Here is a 22,491-nt window from a genome sequence, read left to right as displayed (position 1 = left end):
TGACGTAAATTCGCGCACGCGCACTGGTGAAGCTTACTCGATCGTACTCGATCCCATATTACATGTACTTTCATTGCATACAAATTATACTTCCTCCTAGAAATTCCATGCCCGAACCTCAGCGCAATCCAAGAGGATTCACTTGTTTCCACCATTAACCCTTCCAAGCCCAACCCTTTTACTTGCAGGTTGCAGTGTTAACTTCGCTCCTCTCTCCCCTCTTTTCTTGTTCATTCATTTTCTTGCTTATTGTGTCCAAGAGTTTTCTTGTCGACAAAAAACCATTTACCGATAATGTTGGCAGAGAGGCATTTGTGGGTTCTTTTTCTTTTTGTTCACAAATTTTGGCATTTTGCTGATATTGTTTTTTGTGTTGTTGTTGTTTGTCTTAGGTTCCCTTCTTTGGTCCACTTTTCGATGGAGCCATTGTGGATGATAAGATTCTGCCCAGTCTAGTTCGTGCCACAGCGATCAATGCCAGCCGGGCCCTGAAGTCACTCATCCCGCTCTACCAGAACTTGTATGCTTTCTATTGTTGTTTTAAAGATGCGAGAGTTCTGTTGGTATCAGTGGAAGTGGCTCGTCACAGACGGAGATGTGCTGAAGATCCAAAACTTATTTGGTTTGAAAATCATTTTCCAGGAAAGTGCAACAGGGATTTTGTAAGTTTTGTAATGTCAGTACAATGTACATTAACATACTCTGCGTGTTTGCCCTTCTATGAGGCTTCGTTACAACAAACTCAACAACATGCATTTTAAGGCCATTTTCCCTGCTAGAGCGGGGGTTGGCCTTGCGGTTCCCATGACAATCTTCTCCATTTTGCCCTATTTTCTGCATCTCCCCCTTGTTAACCCCCTTGCCCGCATTTCTTCTTCCACCATCTTTAGCCAAGTCTTACTCTGTCTTCCCCGTCCTCTACTTCCTTCTCCATTCATTTCCGTCACTCTTCTCAACCAGTCACTTTCATCCTTCCTCAACACATGACCAAACCATCTCAACCTGTTCCTCTTCACAACATCAATCACAGGCTCTATTCCCATCATCTTTCGCAATTCATAATTTGTCTTCCTCTCTCTCAACGATACTCCGCACATCCACCGAACCATTCGCATTTCCACTCTTTCCAGCCTTCGTTGCTGCTCTACGTTCATTACCCATGTCTCGCTCCCATAAATCATAACACTTCTCACACATGCAGCATACACCTTTCCCTTCAGCTTCAACGACACTCCCCTCCTCGTCAGCACGCCACTCAGTTCCCGAAACTTCTTCCATGCACATCTCACTCCAGCAACCGTTGCCGAGTCTGATCCACCTTCTCCATTCAGCATGTCTCCGAGGTAGCAAAATGTTTTCACACCTTCCAGCTTCACGCCGTCTCCAAGATCCAACTCAACATTTCCTCCATCTGCAGCTCCCTCTGTGCATACCTTACACTTGAATGTAGCTGCCACACTGGTTAATGACCCTTTCAGACCACTACATTTTTGATGAACCCACTCAGCGCACATTGTACATTGAATGGAGTTCACTCCGACACCCTTCCTGCACACAGCACACGGCCACTTCCCAGTTCTTTCCACCTCACCACATACTTTACCACTTGCCATCACCTTCATCTTTCCGATATTCACCTTCAGACCTTTTGTCTCCATACATTCCTTCCACTTGTTCATCTTTTCCTTCAGTCCATGCATACTTTCCGCAATCAACACCAGATCATCTGCATACAACAACTCCCACCGAAAACCCTCCTTTACGTTCTGAGCCAGCACCTCCATCACAGCTACAAATAGTTGTGGACGTAGTACCGACCCCTGATGCACTCCCACCTTCACCTCAAACTCACCACTGTTCCCGTCCTTCATCCTTACAGCTGTGCGCACTCTTTTGTACATTGCCATCACTACTCTGATCAACCATTCCTCCACTCCTAACTTCCTCAATGCCCATGTCACTACTTCGCGTCGAATGCTTTCTCCAGATCAACAAACCAAGAAACAACCTCTTCCTCTTCTACATGTAGTTCTCCTGCAACTGCCTTACAATAAAAAGTGTCTGTCGTGCCTCTTCCTGGCATAAATCCAAACTGCATTTCGTCAATCTTCACTTTCTTCCTTATCCTCCTCTCCAACACCTTTTCCAATACCTTCATTCCATGCTCCAATGACTTCATCACTCGATACAAGCCACAGTCCAGAGGGTCACCTTTCCCCTTGTATAGAGGGACGAGGGTACTCAGATCCCAATCCACTGGAATGCGGCCTTCTTTCACCACCAGATTTCAGATCTCTGTCATTCTCTTCACACTCCAACTTCCTGCTGCCTTCAACATATCTCCCACAACTCCCGTCGGCCCTCCCGCTTTTCTACTCTTCATTGCTTTTATCGCTTCCTCAACTTCCTTCTCAGTTATCTTCTCTGCCGGTCCTAAAACTTGGTTACTCTCTATGTTGCCATCCCATTCATTCTCTGCATTCAACAGTATTTCCATATATCTCTTCCATCTTCCTTTATTTCCATCTGGGTCCACAACGATTTGTCCCACTTCATCCTTCAAGCAACTCACCCCCATCACATCACACCTCTCTTTCGCTATCTGCTTTGCAATCCTGAATACCGCTCTCTGACCCTCTTCCGAATCCAAGCGTTCTCCGAACATTTTCCGACATGCCTGCTGCGCCTTTGCTACCTCTTTCTTTGCAGCCTTCTTGGCTGCCTTTAATCTTTCATGCTCTGCTTTTTCTGCCCCCGTACCCTTCGCCTTCTGCCACTCCTTGAACTTCTTCCTCTTCTTGTCAATCCTCTTTCCAACTTCATCATCCCACCACTATGTTTCCGAGTGCCTCGGTGGTCATTTTGTCCATCCACATACCTCACCAACAGCTCCCAACAGACTATCTTTCATTGACATCCAACCACTTTCAAGCTCAACCACATCAGCCTCTACCATACTCAGCCTCTCTTTTAGTGCCTCCCTTACTGTCACCTCTTTCAACCTCCACACCTTCATTCTCGATTGGTACTTCACCTGCCGAGCTCTCCTCGCACTTTTCACCCTTATGTCGCAGACAACCAATTGGTGCTGTGAAACAGCCTCCTCCCCCGGGATCACCTTTGTGTCCCGAGGTGCCCCCTATCTCGCCTGTGCACCATCAGGTAGTCAACGGTTGTTGTCGACCCACCTGACGTGTATCTAACAAGTTTATTATCCCCTTTCTGGAACTGAGTATAACAAATCAGCTCCATCAGCAAACTCCAAAATCCTTTCACCTTCTCCATTTCTCACACCATATCCGTAACCCCCATGAACTCCCTCAAAACTGTCCATACTCCTTCCCACATGTCCATTTAGGTGTCCTCTTCCCACTACAACTTCCTCATCTTTCACGTTTAATTTCAAGTTTTCCTTAAAAATTAAAAACAGCCTGGTGTTGGGCTAGCGGCTAGGGTGCCAGCTTAGGATCCTAGGATCCTAGGTTCGAATCCCGGTCGATCGCTGAATTAACGCCAGGGGGGTTGACTCAGCCTGTCATCCTTCCGAGGTCGGCAAATTGAGTACCAGTTCACTGGTAATTCCCTGCTTGTCGTAAAAGGCGACAAAAAAGGGTTGGCGGCAGGAAGGGCATCCGGCCGTAAAACATTGCTTCAAAAAGGGGACCAAAAAACAACAACAACCACGGTCCCTGAAAAAGGCCAACCCCCGCTTTGCGGGGGAAAATGGCCTCTAAAGGTGTTTTTTTTATTTATTATTAACATTTAAAAACTCCTGTGTTTAACTCAAGTATGCTAACCTACAGACCATTTGTGAAAATATAATTATAAAAGAAACATGTTAGCAGATGTTGCACCACTTTCCTTTGGAAATCATATTAATTACTTGAAGAACAAAGCAAATGGATCACATCTTCTGGTTTGTTTCCAAATCACGTGGCCAAATTGTTTTGTCGTGTTAGTTCAAGGACAATCCTGATTTACCCAAAGTGCGTAAGGATATTTCCAAGCATGCAGTCCATACATTTTAGATATAACTTGCTGGATGCAAGTGGTAAAATATCACGATGGAAAAAGAAAAAAAAAGGATGCTTTTCATTCTTACCCTGATTGAAAGACCTAAAAAAAAAACATTTCTTAACAACAACACATCCTCAGTTCATGTTGATACTTTAGTTCATTTCACACAATTAAAGTGCCGATGTTTCGTTCATATTGGATTACAAAATTTCCCGACCTGGGGACCCTTCTCAGACCCTCCCCACCCTTCTCACCCTTCTCACCCTTCTCCCCACCCCATCCTCTCCCAGACCCTCACCCCATGTTCCCAGACCCACACGCCCCCATCTGCCACCACAACCCCGTTCCCCCCCCCCCCCCCTTACCCCACCTCAGCCCAACATACTCCCCTCTGCTGCACTGCACATTATACCAGAGGCCTCCCTGAATACTGAAGGATCCATACCGTTACAAAGGCCCATGATGCGATCGTTGCAAATCTTGGCATTCTTCACATAAGTGTTAAACTCACTATTTTGAGTCTCACTCACACACTCACTCACACAGAACTCCGCTGCCCATCTACTCACCCATTCCCGGACCCGTGACCACATCACCCCCGTCCTTTACAAGCTTCACTGGCTCCCCATCCCCCAGAGAATCCAGTACAAAATCCTCCTCTTGACATACAAAGCCCTCCATAACCTGGCCCCATCCTACCTGGCTGACCTCCTCTCCAGACACACTCCCACCCGCAACCTCCGCTCTGCTGGTACCAACCTCCTGACCCCCTCCATCCGGACCAAATTCAGATCCTGGGGGGACAGGGCCTTCTCCATCGCTGCTCCCACCCTCTGGAACTCACTACCTCACACCATCAGAGACTCCTCCTCACTCACCACATTCAAAACATCACTAAAGACCCACCTGTTCAACACTGCATTCAACATTCAACCCACAGCATTTAACCCCTGACTATCTCTTCTCCTTCTCCCTCCTTTTGCTTTAAATATTTCCCTATTGATTCTTGTCTTTTTGCAATTGTTGTTTTCATGTATTGTTATGCATTATGTTTTCCACTCTGTCAAAGCGCCTTTGGGCTTCTGGAAAAGCGCTATACAAAATAAATGAATTATTATTATTATTATTATTATTTTGGATCCAGTAGAACATTGAGTCACGTGGTCAAATCGCCAAACCGCCGTCTAACGCCTTTTTTCCGTTCACAAAATTAAGGCAATATTATAATTTTCCCAAAGGTTTGCATTAATTTTAAACAACGTTTATTTAATAATTATAAATTTTCCTCAAGTATGCATTCATTAGAAGCAACCTGAACATATTTTTTTTGTCTCCGAGGATCATTTCTGTGTTTCAGGAGGGAACAGACAGACAATATTAGCCTATTAAATACACTGTGCAGACGATTGCGAAATTCCCAAGAGTCATCATATTTCTAAACAGCAAATATATCTCAGCATATTTCTTGACAGCAAATATATTTTTCCAAAAAAATTGGGAGCATTCGAAGTAGCGGTCTGTTGCCTAAAACACCGCCCAGGTTCAATTTTTTATAATTAGAATTTGCCTGTCGGTTTCGATTCATTTGAAGCAACTCTTACTCCATGTGTTTTCATCTCTGAGGAGCGTTTCTGTGTTTCACGGTGGGACAGACTGCAATAGCATATTTACATATATACAGTCACTGAAAAAGTAAGTACACCCCATGTAAAGTTTTGCCTATTTCAACATACAGCTATTTGATCTTCATTTCAACAATATTGATAGATAAAGGTGATATAATATAACAAATATCATGAAACATTTACATTTTGTAGTCCATTGTATAATTTAAATAAACACAAATGCAAATTTTGCATGTGGAAAAAGTAAGTACACCCTTGGCTCTAATAGGTGGTATTGCCCCCTTTGGCAGAAACAACCTCAAGTAGGCGTTTCTTATAACTGTCCACCAGTCTCTGACATCGACTGGGAGAAATTTTTGCCCACTCCTCCATGCAGAATTCTTTCAGCTGTGCGATGTTTGAGGGGTTTCTTGCATGCACAGCTCGTTTCAAATCCCCTACACCATCTCGATGGGATTTAGATCCGGGCTTTGACTTGGCCATTCCAGAACCCTCCATTTCTTTCTTTTCAGCCATTCCTTGGTGGATTTACTGGTATGTTTTGGGTCATTGTCATGTTGCAAGGTCCATCTTCTGTTGAGCTTCAACTTTCCGACAGGTGGCCTCACATTATCCTCAAGCACCCTCTGGTACAATGACGAATTCATAGTGGATTATATGATGGTGAGCTGCCCAGGCCCTGATGCAGCAAAGCTGCCCCAAACCATAATATTTCCACCACCATGTTTTACAGTTGGTATCCGGTTCTTGTGGTCAAATGCTGTCTTTGGTTTTCGCCAAACATGTCTTCTGGTTCTGTGGCCAAATAGCTCTACCTTTGACTCATCTGTCCAGAGCACATTGTTCCAGAAGTGCTGGTCTTTGCCTAGGTTTTCATTGGCAAACTTTAGTCTTGCCCTGATGTTCTTTCCGGACAGCAAAGGTTTCCTCCTGGCACACCTCTCATGTCGATCAAATTTGTGCAGCCTCTTTCTAATGGTAGACTCGTGCACTTTGACATCAACAGTGGCAAGAGCTCCCCGTAGGTCCCGTGATGACATTCTGGGGTTCTTAGAGACTTCTTTCAGCATCTTGCGGTCTGCTCTCGGGCTGAACTTGCTGGGGCGGCCTGGCCTGAACAAGTTGGCAGTTATTTGGAATCTTCTCCACTTGTAGATGATCTTCCGGACAGTTGAATGATTGATTTCAAATTGTTTGGAGATCTTTTTAAATCCCTTCCCAGACTCGTAGGCATCTATAACCTTCTTTCTGATAGTCCAGTCAAAATGTGAATGGACCCGCCACTAATTGCAAGAGAAACGAAGTAATACTTTTCTGAGACCTTGATGTCTACTAAATATCTGCCCAAAATTATACTTAAATATATTGAGTGGAACATGGTTTTTCAGGTCCTTTCCGATTTGGGAACGTTTCGGACTACCGCAATGTTTGGAAATTAATTATATGACAATATCACTCTTAATAATACACCAAATCAACTCTAAATTATTTATTTAACCATGTTTGAATACACTACCACAACTATTTGTACCCAATGTCCTTCTGTCCGTTCCAATATTTAACACGTCACTTCGTCTCTTCCATGGTCACTATCATCAGCATCCTCGAAAACGTCCACTGATTCGTCTGCATTTGCACAAATACCTCTGCACTCCCTACATGCAAATGTGCAAGGCAGCCCAAGTTTCCGACAACCACAACGTTTATCACTGCAACCACCCTTGCAAGAACACCTAACCAGCTTTAGGAGATAGTCTGGTGCTGCAGCGAGGTCAGAATGCATAGGGATCATCCTGGTGTCCATGATCCTCCATCCCCAGTCAAGCGGGTTGAGTTTGTGTCCTTTCCACTCCTGAACCTGTTGGAATACCCGTAGGCTGTGATATTTGGAAGCTGTGCTCGTGGGCGGAAGTACCCGTGGGTGCAACGATGTTTTGTTTGTTGTCACCTTAGCATGAAATTTTGCTACCCTCAATTCGTTCAAATTGTCTGATGGTTTGCCTCCGTACACACAAACCATTGCTCTGTCTCCTGCAGCAATGACCTCATCCTGTGTTGACTCTTTATTGTCGAAAATTAGGGCCTCTTGCTGGAACATTTCATTGTCCTTGAACAGTTTGAGTCCAGTGCCTTTGCCGATCCCAAAGACCCTTGATGTCGTGTCGCATCCCAGGTACGCATGGATGAAGAGAATGTTTTCACAGACAGTATCACCCAGAGCCTCTCTGACTTTGCCAATGTCCAAGTATTGTCTTGGATTCAATGAACCCTTTTTCGGCTCCGACATTAAGTAGAGAGTGTGCGCAGTATTCTTGCGAAAATAGTAGCACAGTGGTATCAACAAGTCAGTGTCTTCGCCAACAAGAACAGTGTTGGATTTTGAAGAGCTACAAACTGCAGTTGTTGCTATGAGTAGGTCCGCATCCCCACTCGCATGAAGCACTTCACAATGAGATTCTTCCAGTTTCTTACCAAGAATGTCTATGAATTGTTGCTTGTTCTCCTTGTTCCGAAGAAACTCTTCCTTCTTGACAGAAAGCGTCATGGTTTGAGAAAAAGATACCTTCACTGATGGTCGCTCACCCCTTTTCTGATGGGCACAGTCTTTCGTTGAGGGACCTTCACGATAGCCATCAAACATGACGATAGCATGCCCGTAATGCCTACTAACATATTTCAGGTAGCGGTCAAGAATATCCTTGTACTGTTCACCTGACTGCCACGGTATGCGCTGCAATAGGGCACCGCCATCGAGTACGTATTGTATATCGGACGGTTATGCAGTATCGGCAGGTGCCAAGGATTTGATTGCTGAGGCTAACGCTGGCTTATTGGCGGTCAGCAAGGCATATTTGGTCTCGAACAAAGATGGAGGATATGTGCATAACTCACAAAGGAGTGCTTTGGATAAGTCTCCTACTTCAGTGCCAGCGATCACAAGTCTCTGGAAGAGTAACTGAGGGTCGATATTGATGTCTCCGTCTGGTGTCTTCATTGCAGACTCTGAGTCCATAGTTATGGCTTGACCCTTCTTCTTGAAGCTGTATTCAAGCACACGTTTACCACTCATCTGGCCCAAGAGCCTTTCTCCCACAGTTTTCACCTCATCAACATTCACCGTTGTCTGGGCAACTATACCAGTGAAAATGTTGTGAAGAGTATCGTCGTCTTGAAAGGGATCCCTCTCATGAAGAAACAAGCATTTTCTGGGTATCAGCTACATCATTCTTCTGTCTAGACTTTGATAGATCCTTGTGCTGTTCACTTGTCACATACATCACATCAGTGAGGTGTTGGAGGGCGTTGTTCACCTCTGCAAAGAAAGGACTAGCCATGACCCAGACTGAGCGTTGTGTCTCTGTCATCCTTCGTCCCCTGGTCAGACCACCTGATGTCTTCAGACTTCTCATAAGTACTTGTTCGATGACTAAATCTGTAGACAGACCAGCCCAGTATCTGTCGCTCCGTCGGACAACTTGGAATCCTTGGAGAAATTTCTGATGTACTTCTGGATGGTCCTTTGGTAACTCGGTCATCAGTTGCAGATATATGTGCAGGCACTTTGTGTAGTGTCTGTGTCCGGAAGCTGCAAGATATGGAAGCATGGTGCGCAGGATATGCAAGTGAAGCATCCAATCCCCTGTTCTTTCAGATTTCAGAAAAAAACGGATAATGTCCACCATTTCCATGTATTGTAACCACAGTCTCGCTGTCCGTTGATGCCTTATTGTATCAATCACCTGATTGATTTTGTCTCCAATGACCTCCATCACCTTCGATGACTCGATGTCTGACACTGCTTGGTCACCCGACATCAGACCGTCAAACAAGTCGCCTGCATCATTGAGCTCTGCTGGAACTGTACGTTCGCTGTCTCCATCACTTGGGAGGTTCATCTGAAATACCTTCGAAGCAAGTTTTGCATTGAGTGCTGCATCAACGAGTAGATGTCCACGTATAGCTCTAGACACGGCTTTGCCACTCATCATGTGGGTTGTAGTGTTGCTGGCATATGCAACTTCCAGAAGCTCTTTGAGTCCAGTACCAGACATCAGGTGGCCAATACACCCAACAAAACTCATGAGTGTATGGAATCCTCCTAGTCTTAGAACAATCAAGTGAAGTTTGCTGTCCGCTGGCTCGCTCTTGACTATGGTGAGAGCTTTCCACCAAAGTGGCTGATCAAATGTCAGTATCGGGGTTACACCATATCTCTGCGCATGTTCACAAACGAAATACAGTGTGGAGTTGATGCAGTCCAAGTCACTTGGACTGAGATCAATCATGGGCAGAAACATTATTGATGCCTCACCCGGATGTTCTCCCTTGTGTACCATCTGCATCATTCCTGTCCAAGAGGGCCGAGGTGATCGAACAGTAAGCGAAACCTTCCAGAGGAGGTCAACATTTGAGCTGATTTGTCTCAAGTCGGTACAGGCTGGAAGCTTCTCGTAGAGAAAGGACTGCATTCCTCCACATGCTGATGTGAAAGGTCGTATATTGATTCGCCCCACTTGTGCGATGTCCTCTGCCGAGACAGCTCTACAGGCAATCTGAAGTGTCCGGACTGTTTTCGGGGTCACACTCGCAATAATGCCCATACCATGGAATGTGTTTCTCCCATTTAATGTGCAGATGTCATGGTCAACATTGTCCGCCACATATTGGATGAAATGTCCAGGGGTAAAACCAGGGATGTCTGTTCCACACGTGACTGCTGCGCTGCGCTCATACGTTTGCACCTCCGTGAATGAACAACTATACCCATGTGCAAAGAGCGTGTCTATGAGAAATCGAGAACCAAAATGGAAGTGCATTTGGATTCCAAGACCCACCAACAGTGGCGCTTGAAGGATCCTAGGCCTCGCGGCTTGCATGATCGCCTGTCCCAGTGAACAGATTTTTAAGTCTTTTCCTTTCCCCACAAACAGCATTTCAAGCAAGAGCTTTAGTGACTCAGGTAGGAACTTGGTTGCAGCATTGACAGTGGACATATCGAGAGTAGTCGGGTAAATGTCCTTATTTTGAGATACCTCTTTTATGTCACTTCTAATGAGATCAGCAGCTGTCTTGATCAGGCGCAACTTTTCTGTTTCAGGGTCCCTTTCCTTTTGCTGACGATAGAAGTCATGAAGAATCGACGATGCCACACCCCTAAATGTCACAACATTTGATTTTCCATTAATGTCTGCAATTATGATCTTATCACCAAAGTGATTGAAAAGGTTATCCTTCATGTATGAAAAACCATATGCATCACAGCCAGTGTCTACTAGGAAATCCTCCATTTTCCCAATTAAATCACTAATTGTGGTTAGTTCCTCATCATTTTCCTCAAGGTACTTTGCCACCTTCAGGAACGCTTCATGTCTGATCTGGTCCTTGGGTCGACCAAGCTTCTGCTTTTTTGATGAAGACGCCTCTTCCGATTGGAATTTGAGTGGTATCTGTTTCTTTGTATGAAAGTTAACACTGCACACCTTATGGTATACCGCATCTGCTGCGTGTAGATCGCCAACAAATGCCATTCTGCTCCTCACAGTACCCGACCAGTTGTCAGATCGATTTTCACAGTCAGCAGACACATGATTTTGGAAGTCGAATGTCTTAACCTGGATCAACATATGGTCCTTTTTCCTCCCCTGGTACTTGTCAGGATTACCACAGAAAAGACACTGAGTTCTGTAGTCAAACGCTGAATCCATTGAACGAAGGCACCTCCCTTTGTCTGCCTCAGACGAAACACGTTTTCGCTTCAGAGAAAGTTCAATGTCTCTCACATTGCAGAACACCCTACGACAATCTGTATGAACTGCCTGTCCTGGATGGACTTGGACTTCTTCACCATGCTCACGTCCAGCTTCTTCGATCCTCGTACAACCTTTATCCATCAGTGTACTGGTTGGATCACTGGAGAGGGGTTTCTTACAGAAGACACAGTCGATATCACCCATGTTGCTGAAAAGAGAGGGAACTTAGGATTACATTTTATTCCCTGTGTTGTCCTACTATAAATGTATAGGTTCATAAAAATACAAAATTTGAACATGTTTATTATAAAATTAAATGTTAAAAAACTGCTTTTAAAAATAAAAATAAAACCTTAAACAATCATAAATTAAATATAATACGACTTACATTCACAATGACCACAGCGTTTAACTGTCCTCAGCACACTGATCAAATCTCTCACTGCAAGCGTCACTCCACCTCTCGTTCACGGCTCTCGTTCAATCTGAAAATAAAGTATGATCCACTCATTATAATTGAGTATAATTTTATGTATTTGTTCAGAGGATCGACAGGTTTCAGAAAAATATCATTTTTTTTCTCTTGCAATTAGTGGTGGGTTAGGGGTAAAAGTTTGCGAGAATGACTGGACTATGAAGGCCTCAGAGACCTCTTTTGATCTAGGCATGGTGACGCCGCACACTTCAACAACAAAGAGCAAACCAAACTAAATGTCTGAGGTTTAAATAAGACAGGTTCCTCCACAATCCTAACGATGTTCTGATCATTTGCACCTGAGCTGGTGCACCTGATTCTAATTTTAGGTATTTGAAGAAGTGATAAATGTCGGGGTGTACTTACTTTTTCCACATGCGACATTTGCATTTATGCTTATTTGAATTATACAATGGATGAATGATCGTTTTAAGGCCATTTTCCCCGCTAGAGCAGGGGTTAGCCTTGCGGGCCCCATGACAATCATGGTTCCCTGTTTGAGGCAATGTTTTTATGGCCGGATGCCTTTCCTGACACCAACCCTTGGTCGCCTCTTACGATGCGCAGGGATACGGTGTACCTGTTCTAAATCGGGGTACACACCGGGATCATTCAGCCCAGCAAGCTGGTACTCAATTTGCCGACCTCGGAAGGATGACAGGCTGAGTCAACCCCCCTGGCGTTAATTCAGCGATCGACCGGGATTCGAACCCAGGATCCTAGGATCCCGAGCCGGCACCCTAACCGCTAAGCCAACACCAACTATACAATGGACTACAAAATGTAAATGTTTCATGATATTTGTTATATTATATCACCTTTATCTATCAATATTGTTGAAATGAAGATCAAATAGCTGTATGTTGAAATATGTTGAAAAAGTGAAAACTTTACATGGGGTGTACTTACTTTTTCACGTGACTGTATTTAATAATCCAAGCTGAAGTGTATATATATATGGGTGCTAAAAGGGATCATTATATTATTATGGGTTACTTTAACAGCATGGTTCAGGGTTCATTCATTCATCTATATTGGGCACATATTGCAATGCTTCTATTGGGAGATAAAATTCTTGAATTAAAATTCACTTCTACACCGTCCATCACGCAATCTTCTAAAACGTCGCACAAAAATTCATCAAACCTGTCAGTTATGATCACCACATGGCAAGAAGGTGCGAGAGCCGTATCATTTTTCCCCACCGCCTGGGGTGGTTGACCATGAAACCAATGAGTGGGGCATTCTACATCTCTTTTTAGTGGTTTGGTTTAATATTCTGATGGCCCTTGACGTTTCATCCATAAGCTATGAGGAACGAGCCTGCTACTTGGAGAGTATAGCACAGCATCATACGGACTTGACATCCTTTGAAGACTTTGCTTTCCAAGTGGTGTGTCCTGCCCCTTCATGTGCATTGCCTGGTGATCATGGTAAGACAAGGAGCACCACTTGCACCACTTGCATGGTTCCTTTTGCATTGTGACAAAAATCGTTTTTATTCATTTTTGATACCCTTATTGTTTAGTGTGATGAACACAAGTATAACAATCATTGTGGTGTCCTTTCATCCCTTTCTAACATCTCGAGCTACCAAACGTCACGGTTCGGTTGAGAAAGTGCAAATTTCAAATAAGGCATTCCTTGTATCCAGAAGCATTTGCCGACATTGTAATTGTTGCGGTTTAATATTTTCATCCCGTCCAGGCAGATTATCATTCGACAATTTTGTTCCACCCGGTTAACTAAAAACAATGTGGTAGCACAGGTCTGCTCGCCTTTTTGATTTGGGATTTTCTACTGGATACAGCCAGAGTATTCACTCAACTACACAATAGTACTGTCAGTGGTGCCTTGCCATGTACCGGCTGGCCTCCTCTTAGCTGAGCTCTAAGCTCGGGATGCCATGTACCGGCTAGCCTCTTAGCTGAGCTCTAAGCCAGGCTTGCTATGTGCTGACTAGCCTCCTCTTTACTGAGCTCTCAGCCAGAGTTGCCATGCACTGGCTAGCCTCCTCTTAGCTGAGCTCTGTGGAAGTATATAACTTCTCCAGGTAGGCGAGTTCATTCCTCTCCCCTGTGAAGTGAATCAGTCAAGGTGGGTGCTCCACCCTCCCTCCTCTACCCTGTGTGTGATCCTCTATCCCTCTACCCTGTGTGTGATCCTCTATCCCTCTCCCCTATGTGCGATCCTCTATCCCTCTACCCTGTGTGTGATCCTCTATCCCTCTCCCCTATGCGTGATCCTTTATCCCTCCCCCTGTATGTGATGCTCTCCTCTATGTGTGATCGTCTATCCCTCCCCCCTGTGTGCGATGCTGTCCTCTATGTGTGCTCCTCTGTCCCCCTACCCTATGTGCGATTCTCTATCCCTCTCCCCTATGGGCGATCCTCTATCCCTCTCCCCTATGTGCGATCCTCTATCCCTCTACCCTGTGTGTGATCCTCTATCCCTCTCCCCTATGTGTGATCCTCTATCCCTCTCCCCTATACGTGATCCTTTATCCCTCCCCCCTGTATGTGATGCTCTCCTCTATGTGTGATCGTCTATCCCTCCCCCCTGTGTGCGATGCTGTCCCCTATGTGTGATCCTCTGTCCCCCTACCCTATGTGCGATTCTCTATCCCTCTCCCCTGTGTGCGATCCTCTATCCCTCTCCCCTATGTGTGATCCTCTATCCCTCTCCCCTGTGTGTGATCCTCTGTCCCCCTCCCCTATGTGCAATCCTCTATCCCTCTCCCTTATGTGCGATCCTCTATCCCTCCCCCCTATGTGTGATCCTTTATCCCTCTACTCCATGTGCGATCCTCTGTCTCTCTCCCCTGTGTGCGATCCTCTATCCCTCTCTCCTGCATGCGATCCTCTATCCCTCTCCCCTGTGTGCGATCCTCTGTCTCTCTCCCCTATGTGCGATCCTTTATCCCTCTCCACTGTGTGCGATCCTCTATCCCTCTCCCCTGTGTGCGATCCTCTATCCCTCTCCCCTGTGTGTGATCCTCTATCTCACTCCCCTATGTGCGATCCTCTATCCCTCTCCCCTGTGTGCGATCCTCTATGCCTCTCCCCTGTGTGTGATCCTCTATCCCTCTCCCCTGTGTGTGATCCTCTATCCCTCTCCCCTGTGTGCGATCCTCTATCCCTCTCCCCTGTGTGCGATCCTCTATCCCTCTCCCCTGTGTGCGATCCTCTATCCCTCTCCCCTGTGTGCGATCCTCTCTCCCTCTCCCCTGTGTGTGATCCTCTATCCCTCTCCCCTGTGTGCGATCCTCTATGCCTCTCCCCTGTGTGTGATCCTCTATCCCTCTCCCCTGTGTGGGATCCTCTATCCCTTTCCCCTGTGTGTGATCCTCTGTACCTCTCCCCTGTGTGCGATCCTCTATCCCTCTCCCTGGGTGTGATTATTCTATCCCTCTTCCCTGTGTGTGATCCTCTATCCCTCTCCCCTGTGTACAACAACAACAACAACATGCATTTTAAGGCCATTTTCCCTGCTAGAACGGGGGTTAGCCTTGCGGTCCTCATGACAATCGTCTCCATTTTGCCCTATTTTCTGCATCTCTCCTTGTTAACCCCCTTGCCCGCATTTCTTCTTCCACCATCTTCAGCCAAGTCTTTCTCGGTCTTCCCCGTCCTCTACTTCCGTCGACATTCATTTCCATCACTCTTCTCAACCAGTCACTTTCATCCTTCCTCAACATGTGACCAAACCATCTCAACCTGTTCATCTTCACAGCATCAATCACAGACTCTATTCCCATCATCTTTCACAATTCATCATTTGTCTTCCTCTCTCTCAATGATACTCCACACATCCACCGAACCATTCGCATTTCCACCCTTTCCAGCCTTCGTTGCTGCTCTACGTTCATTACCCATGTCTCGCTCCCATAAATCATAACACTTCTCACACATGCAGCATACACCTTTCCCTTCAGCTTCAACGACACTCCCCTCCTCATCAGCACGCCACTCAGTTCCCGAAACTTCTTCCATGCACATCTCACTCTCGCAACCGTTGCCGAGTCTGATCCACCTTCTCCATTCAGCATGTCTCCGAGGTAACAAAATGTTTTCACACCTTCCAGCTTCATGCCGTCTCCAAGATCCAACTCAACATTTCCTCCATCTGCAGCTCCCTCTGTGCACACCTTACATTTGAATGTAGCTGCCACACTGGTTAATGACCCTCTCAGACCACTACATTTTTGATGAACCCACTCAGCGCACATTGTACATTGAATGGAGTTCACTCTGACACCCTTCCTGCACACAGCACATGGCCACTTCCCAGTTCTTTCCACCTCACCACATGCTTTACCATTTGCCATCACCTTCATCTTTCCGATATTCACCTTCAGACCTTTTGTCTCCATACATTCCTTCCACTTGTTCATCTTTTCCTTCAGTCCATCCATACTTTCCGCAATCAACACCAGATCATCTGCATACAACAACTCCCATGGTAAACCCTCCTTTACGTTCTGAGCCAGCACGTCCATCACAGCTACAAATAGTAGTGGAGTTAGTACCGACCCCTGATGCACTGCCACCTTCACCTCAAACTCACCACTGTTCCCGTCCTTCGTCCTTACAGCTGTGCTGTAATGTGATGGCAAGTACAAGATGGCAAGATGGCAGCTGTACAGCCTTACCCCTGTGTGGGATCCTCTATCCCTTTCCCCTGTGTGTGATCCTCTATACCTCTCCCCTGTGTGCAATCCTCTATCCCTCTCCCCTGTGTGCGATCCTCTATCCTTCTCCCCTATGTGCGATCCTCTATCCCTCTCCCCTGTGTGTGACACTCTATCCTTCTCCCCTATGTGCGATCCTCTATCCCTCTCCCCTGTGTGTGATCCTCTATCCTTCTCCCCGATGTGCGATCCTCTGTCTCTCTCCCCTGTGTGTGATCCTCTATCCCTCTCCCCTGTGTGTGATCCTCTATCCCTCTACCCTATGTGCGATCCTCTATCCTTTCACCCTATGTGCGATCCTCTCTCCTTTCCCCTTATGTGCGATCCTCGATCTGTCTCCCCTGTGTGTGATGCTCTCCCCTGCGCAGTGAGGGGTGGGAGAGGAATGAGGGGAGATGGGAAGAGTGAGGTGTGGAGAGGAGTGGGTGGGTGGAGTAGGAGCTGGGGGGGGTGGGGGGGGGGTGTCGGAGGATTTGGGGTGTGGGGAGGGAGAAGGAGAGGAGGAGTAACAGAAGTGTTTCCCTTTCCCTCTGTTATTGATTTTCAACTTCACTGCGCTCCTTTTCCACTCCACCCTTTCACCTTTTCCATCCTATTTGCTCTCCCTCTTCTCAAGTTATTAAACCCATGCATGGAAAGGACTGTAGGTTTGCTCTCCCTCTGTCTGTCCATCCGTTTGTCGCACCTGTGGTTTTCTGCCCTTTTTTCCATACCCTTTATCATATTCTAATGAAACTTGGTGCATGGCTTTATTATGATAAGATACAGAACATGTTTGTTTTTCGTAACATTTCACCAATTTTTCACAGAGTTATGCCGTTTTTTTACTTAGAAAATAACATATTATACATGGGTCAGTTTTCATCTGGCTTTACTCCACCTCACTGCTTTACACCTGTTGTGGATTTTTAATTAATTTAGCCTTGAATGATTTGACAAGACTCAATAATCAAGGTCCAAACTCGTTCAGAAGACAATAAACTGATTTAATGACACATAGGAGTACTTGATTCACTGGTACCAAAGGTATTTACAGAATACACTTCAATTTCAAGTTACACGAATAAAATTAAATCACCACGCTACATTCTACACAAATTCAGACAAGAAATGAACCAAGTTTCTCCTCGATCTTGCTGTGGTATGGCTATTTATGGTCAGAGAGGGTAGGTCAAATAAGGTTCAAAGAGATAAGCATTGCGTGATTCTTCAACTCCTTGGGTCAGCTTTTTCCTTTCTTCATCTCCAACTCTCCCAGCCACAAGTGTCAAGTCATGAAGAAACACAGATTTCTAACTATTTCAGATAGCGTGCATGTAGACATCGGTTCTTTCTCAATCTCCCTGCTGCAGAAAAACAGGGTTGCAAAAGTTCAGCACACATCATTGTTACAAGTTCTGTATATAGTCCAGTGGCAGAACAACACAACCTTGCAATATCTGTTTACCATAATCTCTTTGCATTTTTTATTAGTTCTTCGTGTATTTATGAAATTTAGCCCGGGTGGCCACTTGCCACCCGCTTGGCTTTTTCAGAATTCAAGATGGCCACCAAGATGGCCACAACATAGTACTAAAATCTATAATTCATCATAACTTTTGTTCTAAGTACAGTAGAATGGCGATGTTGGTGTCTATTAGTATGTTTTCAAGTGTTATTTTACTATTTGGTGGCTATCCTGATGACGTAATTCCAAGATGGCCACCAAAGCACCCGAAACAATCCAAAAATACCACTGAAACTTACATTTTAACATTTTATTCATTCTCTTCCTCATCATTGTTATCAGCACTTTGATTGTCTGCATCATCAGTGTCATTAGTGTCATTTGTTTCATTTATTCTTGTATTGAAGGGGTTTAGGCAGGCACAGAACAAGCACAGAACATTTGACCAACTTGAGGATTTGTTCAGGAGCGTAGGGTACTCCATCTTTCATGTTTTGTGGGATTAGGCACTTATTTGTGTCATCTGTTTCCCATCCATATTCTACAGCATTAAGAGGAGGTGGATCTCCACTCATGGCACTGCACCATTGGGCGACCTGATAATGTGCTCTGCGAACATTCTGCTCAAATGCTTCAGCTGTTGGTGGCAAATTACACAGTTTTGGTGCACATGTTGATTTCCCAGTTATCTTTGCCCACTGTTGCTGACGGCACTCTGTCATGTAAGAACATGGTGTTTTCCAACCGTAGCATGCAGCCATGAAAGCTGTCGATTGCTTGACCACTTTGATCATATCTGCCGTCGGTTGGCCAAGTTGATCCAGTGTGTAGCCTTTTCCTGACACAGTAATTGCTGTTGTCTTGCCCACTGCATAGGTCGCTGCTGCAACGGAGTCGCAACCAGTTAGGGCATGGAGTGCTAAGATTGAGGGTACAATATCTGCATGTTTATGAGCAGTTGCCTTTATGTCAATGCAAGAGCGATGTTTGATTGGCGACTGCATCGTCATGGAAGACTCAAGCTTCTCACTCAAGTAGAAGAAGAGCAGTGAGGCAAATACATCAGTGTCATCACACAAACTCGTGATTCTGGATCTTCTTTTGCAATGTGGATGGCTTGTTGAGTAATGAAGATGTCCGCCTCTTCATGTGTTGTGGCAAGATCCAGACGAGGATTTTTGCGTCCTGTAGACACTTGTGTAGGTACTGACGTTTCGCCTGTAACTACCAACTTGTGGTCTTGTGTCACTTTTTGTAAGAAATCTTTGTCACTTAGGATCTACTCACAAATGAGTGTGTTCAGTTGTGCCTTGTTTGTGTAGTTTTTGAGCACTGCATCTCGAGCAGGCAGTCTAGTTGTCAGTGTGAGATAATGGACACGGCTAGCGGTTGCTCTCGCAGACCTAGTGTTACTTTTGGTAGAGTAGTCATGATATTGGTCAAAACACAGGTAAACAGCTTCAGGCACCCGCAGGGAGAGCCACAACTTGAAGCCTGATATGAACGTGTCAACGGTTCCATGAGCTGGCCAGTCAACTGTCCAAATAACAGCTGACACATCCATCACTATAGCTGTTGAGCTTCTGTTTAAGCGTTGAGATAGTTCCACCTGCATATTTTTCTTAAGTGTGGACTTTCCGGTAGCAACCCGCATCTGACCATCAGCATGGAACATTGATGGTGGATAAGCGGTCAGCTCTGTGGCAAGCACTTGTTGAAAGTTGAGGTCACGCTGACTCACTAGAAGGCCAATAACATGAGCGTAGATTGCTTCTTGGTCAATAACAGCATGCGCCATATTCTAATTGCGCCATATCTAATTTAATTCTAATTATTATTTTTCTAATTTCATATTCTAATTGCGCCATATCATCAGAACCTGCAAGAGAAGAAAAAACCTAATTACTACTGATCCATATAATCCATCTATAAATAGCATGATTAGCAGGATGCATCATAGCCTTGTAAGTTTTAGTAGTAATTTTGGATTTTTTGGGTGATTTAGTGGCCATCTTGGAATTACATCATCAAGATGGCCACCAAATACTAAAATAACTTTATAATCATATTTCTCACCCTTGAAAACATGCTAATAGACACCAACATCACCATTCTACTGTACTTAGAACAAAAGTTATGATGAATTATAGATTTTAGTACTATGTTGCGGCCATCTTGGTGGCCATCTTGGATTCTGAAAAAGCCAAGCGGGCGGCAAGTGGCCACCCGGGCTAAATTTCATAAATACACTAAGAACTAATAAAAAAAATGCAAAGAAATGATTGTAAACAGACATTGCAACCTTTTAAAAATATATATGGGGTCTTGCCACTGGACTAATATGTAATCATTTTTTAATATATATGTGTATATAGGTATCGTATGAAAAGTCGTATCATATTAAAAAAGTGTACTATTTATACAATATCAGGCTAACAAGGGACCATATCCCTCTATTCTCTAATCGAGCTTACTTTGTTGCATGGTTATAACATCACAGAAAAAGCTGAATGCCTGCCTCCAACGCGAGCCTAAAGAATTGTTATATATTTCATAGAATGCAGTTAACACTGATTAATATATGTATTCATTAAGTTTACGTGTTTGCAATGGCAAAGTCGAGGCTCAGGGAAATCCACTTCATTTACACAAATTACGTACGCAAATTAATTTTTCTTCCACACACCCAATGGCTGGGCAGCTGGCCTGACTCCACCCCACTGCTTTACACCCATTGGCTGGGCAGCTGGCTTGACTCCACCCCATCTGAAGCTGCACAAGCCTCAAGCTTTAGGCCTGGGTGTTAGTCCATGGCCCAGTGCAATTGGAATGATCCCAGGTATATAACCACAATGTATTTGTAATATATGCGCATAAGCCATCGGCATGTTTTGCTTCATGTATGTACAGCGAGTTATTTTGTTTATTATTTTCAGCACCGAAGACGGCATTATACACCGCCCAAATAAAGCGATGTGTTTACTGGTGCAAAGTTTTCCAGAATTTTTCTCCTTACCTTTTAACATTGTACTGAAATTTGGCAGGGCCATGTATTGCAAAGTAATTCTCTCTCGTGTTTTGTTCAATTTTATCCACTTTGGTCTCCTTCACTATTTTATCAACAACGCCCCTCCCCAGCTTCACCTTTGGGCAATTCCATGAGAAACGGTCTGCAGAGGTCAAATTTTAAGTTTGACTGAAAAGGTTCATGTTATGTACCAAATGAAAGCTGAAAAAATGTACCTTCAGATAATATCAAGATCACTGAGTTAGCTTGCTCTGTTGGCTTACATCACTCGTTGCAATTAATGAAGTCATTCTACTGAAAAGCGCAGTAAAATTGGCCCTCGATAATGCAAAGAACTATTAATTCATTAGTCTCTCAATTCATTGGCATGAAGTCAACAAATGCTATCCATCAGAAGATACCTGTATGAAGATTATTTCAAAACCAATTGAAAAAAATATGAGTTGGCCTTCTATGCTTAATTGACACTCAAATTAGGAGTCAGATGTCACTCCGTGACGTGTCACTCCATAACGAAAATTTGACATTTGTTTACTTTTATCTTTAACTGGTGGATGAAAAACCAAATAAATCCAGGGTCATTAAGAACTTATACCACCCAATCATTGTACAGTATAATTTTTTTTTTTTTTTAATCTACAAAAAATTAATTAAAAAGAAAACCTGTCACTCCGTAACGTTACGGAGTGAGTCATTCTGTCAAACAATTGATAACTCAGCCTGAAAAAAGGTGGCGACAGAGTAGCTGTCCCAGAATTCATTGCGTGCCAGATTGTACTTCCGTATGACAAGTTTCAAGTTTACGCGTGGTCATCTTGAGCGGTTTTGAAATCGGTTTACATCCAGCAATTGGTGAGTACAAACTACACCTCTGTTGTCACCTGCGGATACGCATCGAAGAGGAAAACTAGACAAATCACCGTGCCACCGCGGACCGCCAACTTTGCAGTGGACAAGCTGAGTGAAGCCGCTTACAACCTCTACTGTCAGTTTTTGTGGCCTAAAACATTTCATGGTCTTTTAGATGATTTGTAGAAGGGTACGGTGCAATTCAAATGGATAATTTGTCGATGCATTCATATTACAGAAAGGATGCCATTGACTGCTGCCGAGCGACAAAAGCGTTTCAAGGAAAAATGCAGGGAGCTGGATGCGAAACGCAAGAGAGAGGCGCGTGCTGGTAATGTTGCGAAGGCAAGGGAAAGTGAACGTGCACGTCAGCAGAGATGTCGGGCGAAGGGCAAAAACACTGAGTCCCGATATTTCATGGATGTCGCCAGGGAAGAAAGACTTTGTGGTCATTAAGACTGGGAAACGGAAGGACAAGGTTCAAAAGAGTTTCCTAATGATGACAATACGAGAGGCATACAGTTTGTTTGTGAGAAATATCCAAACATCAAGATCGGCTACTCCAAATTCGCAGTGCACTTCGTCCAGCCAATGTATGCCTCAATTCAAA

At 44.6% G+C, this 22,491-nt stretch overlaps 1 protein-coding gene across 4 annotated transcripts in view; it reads left to right on the top strand.

The window, feature by feature from the left end:
• LOC137416855 (ral GTPase-activating protein subunit alpha-1) overlaps positions 1–22,491 on the top strand; it is a 344,184-nt gene that overhangs the window by 303,693 nt on the left and 18,000 nt on the right. For all 4 annotated transcript variants that reach the window (XM_068102513.2, XM_068102512.2, XM_068102510.2 and 1 more), the window contains 2 exons: positions 393–520; positions 13,176–13,300. In XM_068102513.2, coding sequence (XP_067958614.2) covers positions 393–520; positions 13,176–13,300 — 253 coding nt within the window. The remainder of the gene's footprint in view (positions 1–392; positions 521–13,175; positions 13,301–22,491) is intronic.

Source organism: Myxine glutinosa, chromosome 11 (assembly GCF_964187855.1).
Source record: "Myxine glutinosa chromosome 11, kmMyxGlut1.1, whole genome shotgun sequence".
In the NCBI taxonomy this organism is placed as follows: Eukaryota; Metazoa; Chordata; class Myxini; order Myxiniformes; family Myxinidae; genus Myxine; species Myxine glutinosa.
Note: the sequence above shows the minus strand (reverse complement) of the source record. Positions and strands in the feature narration are given on the sequence as shown.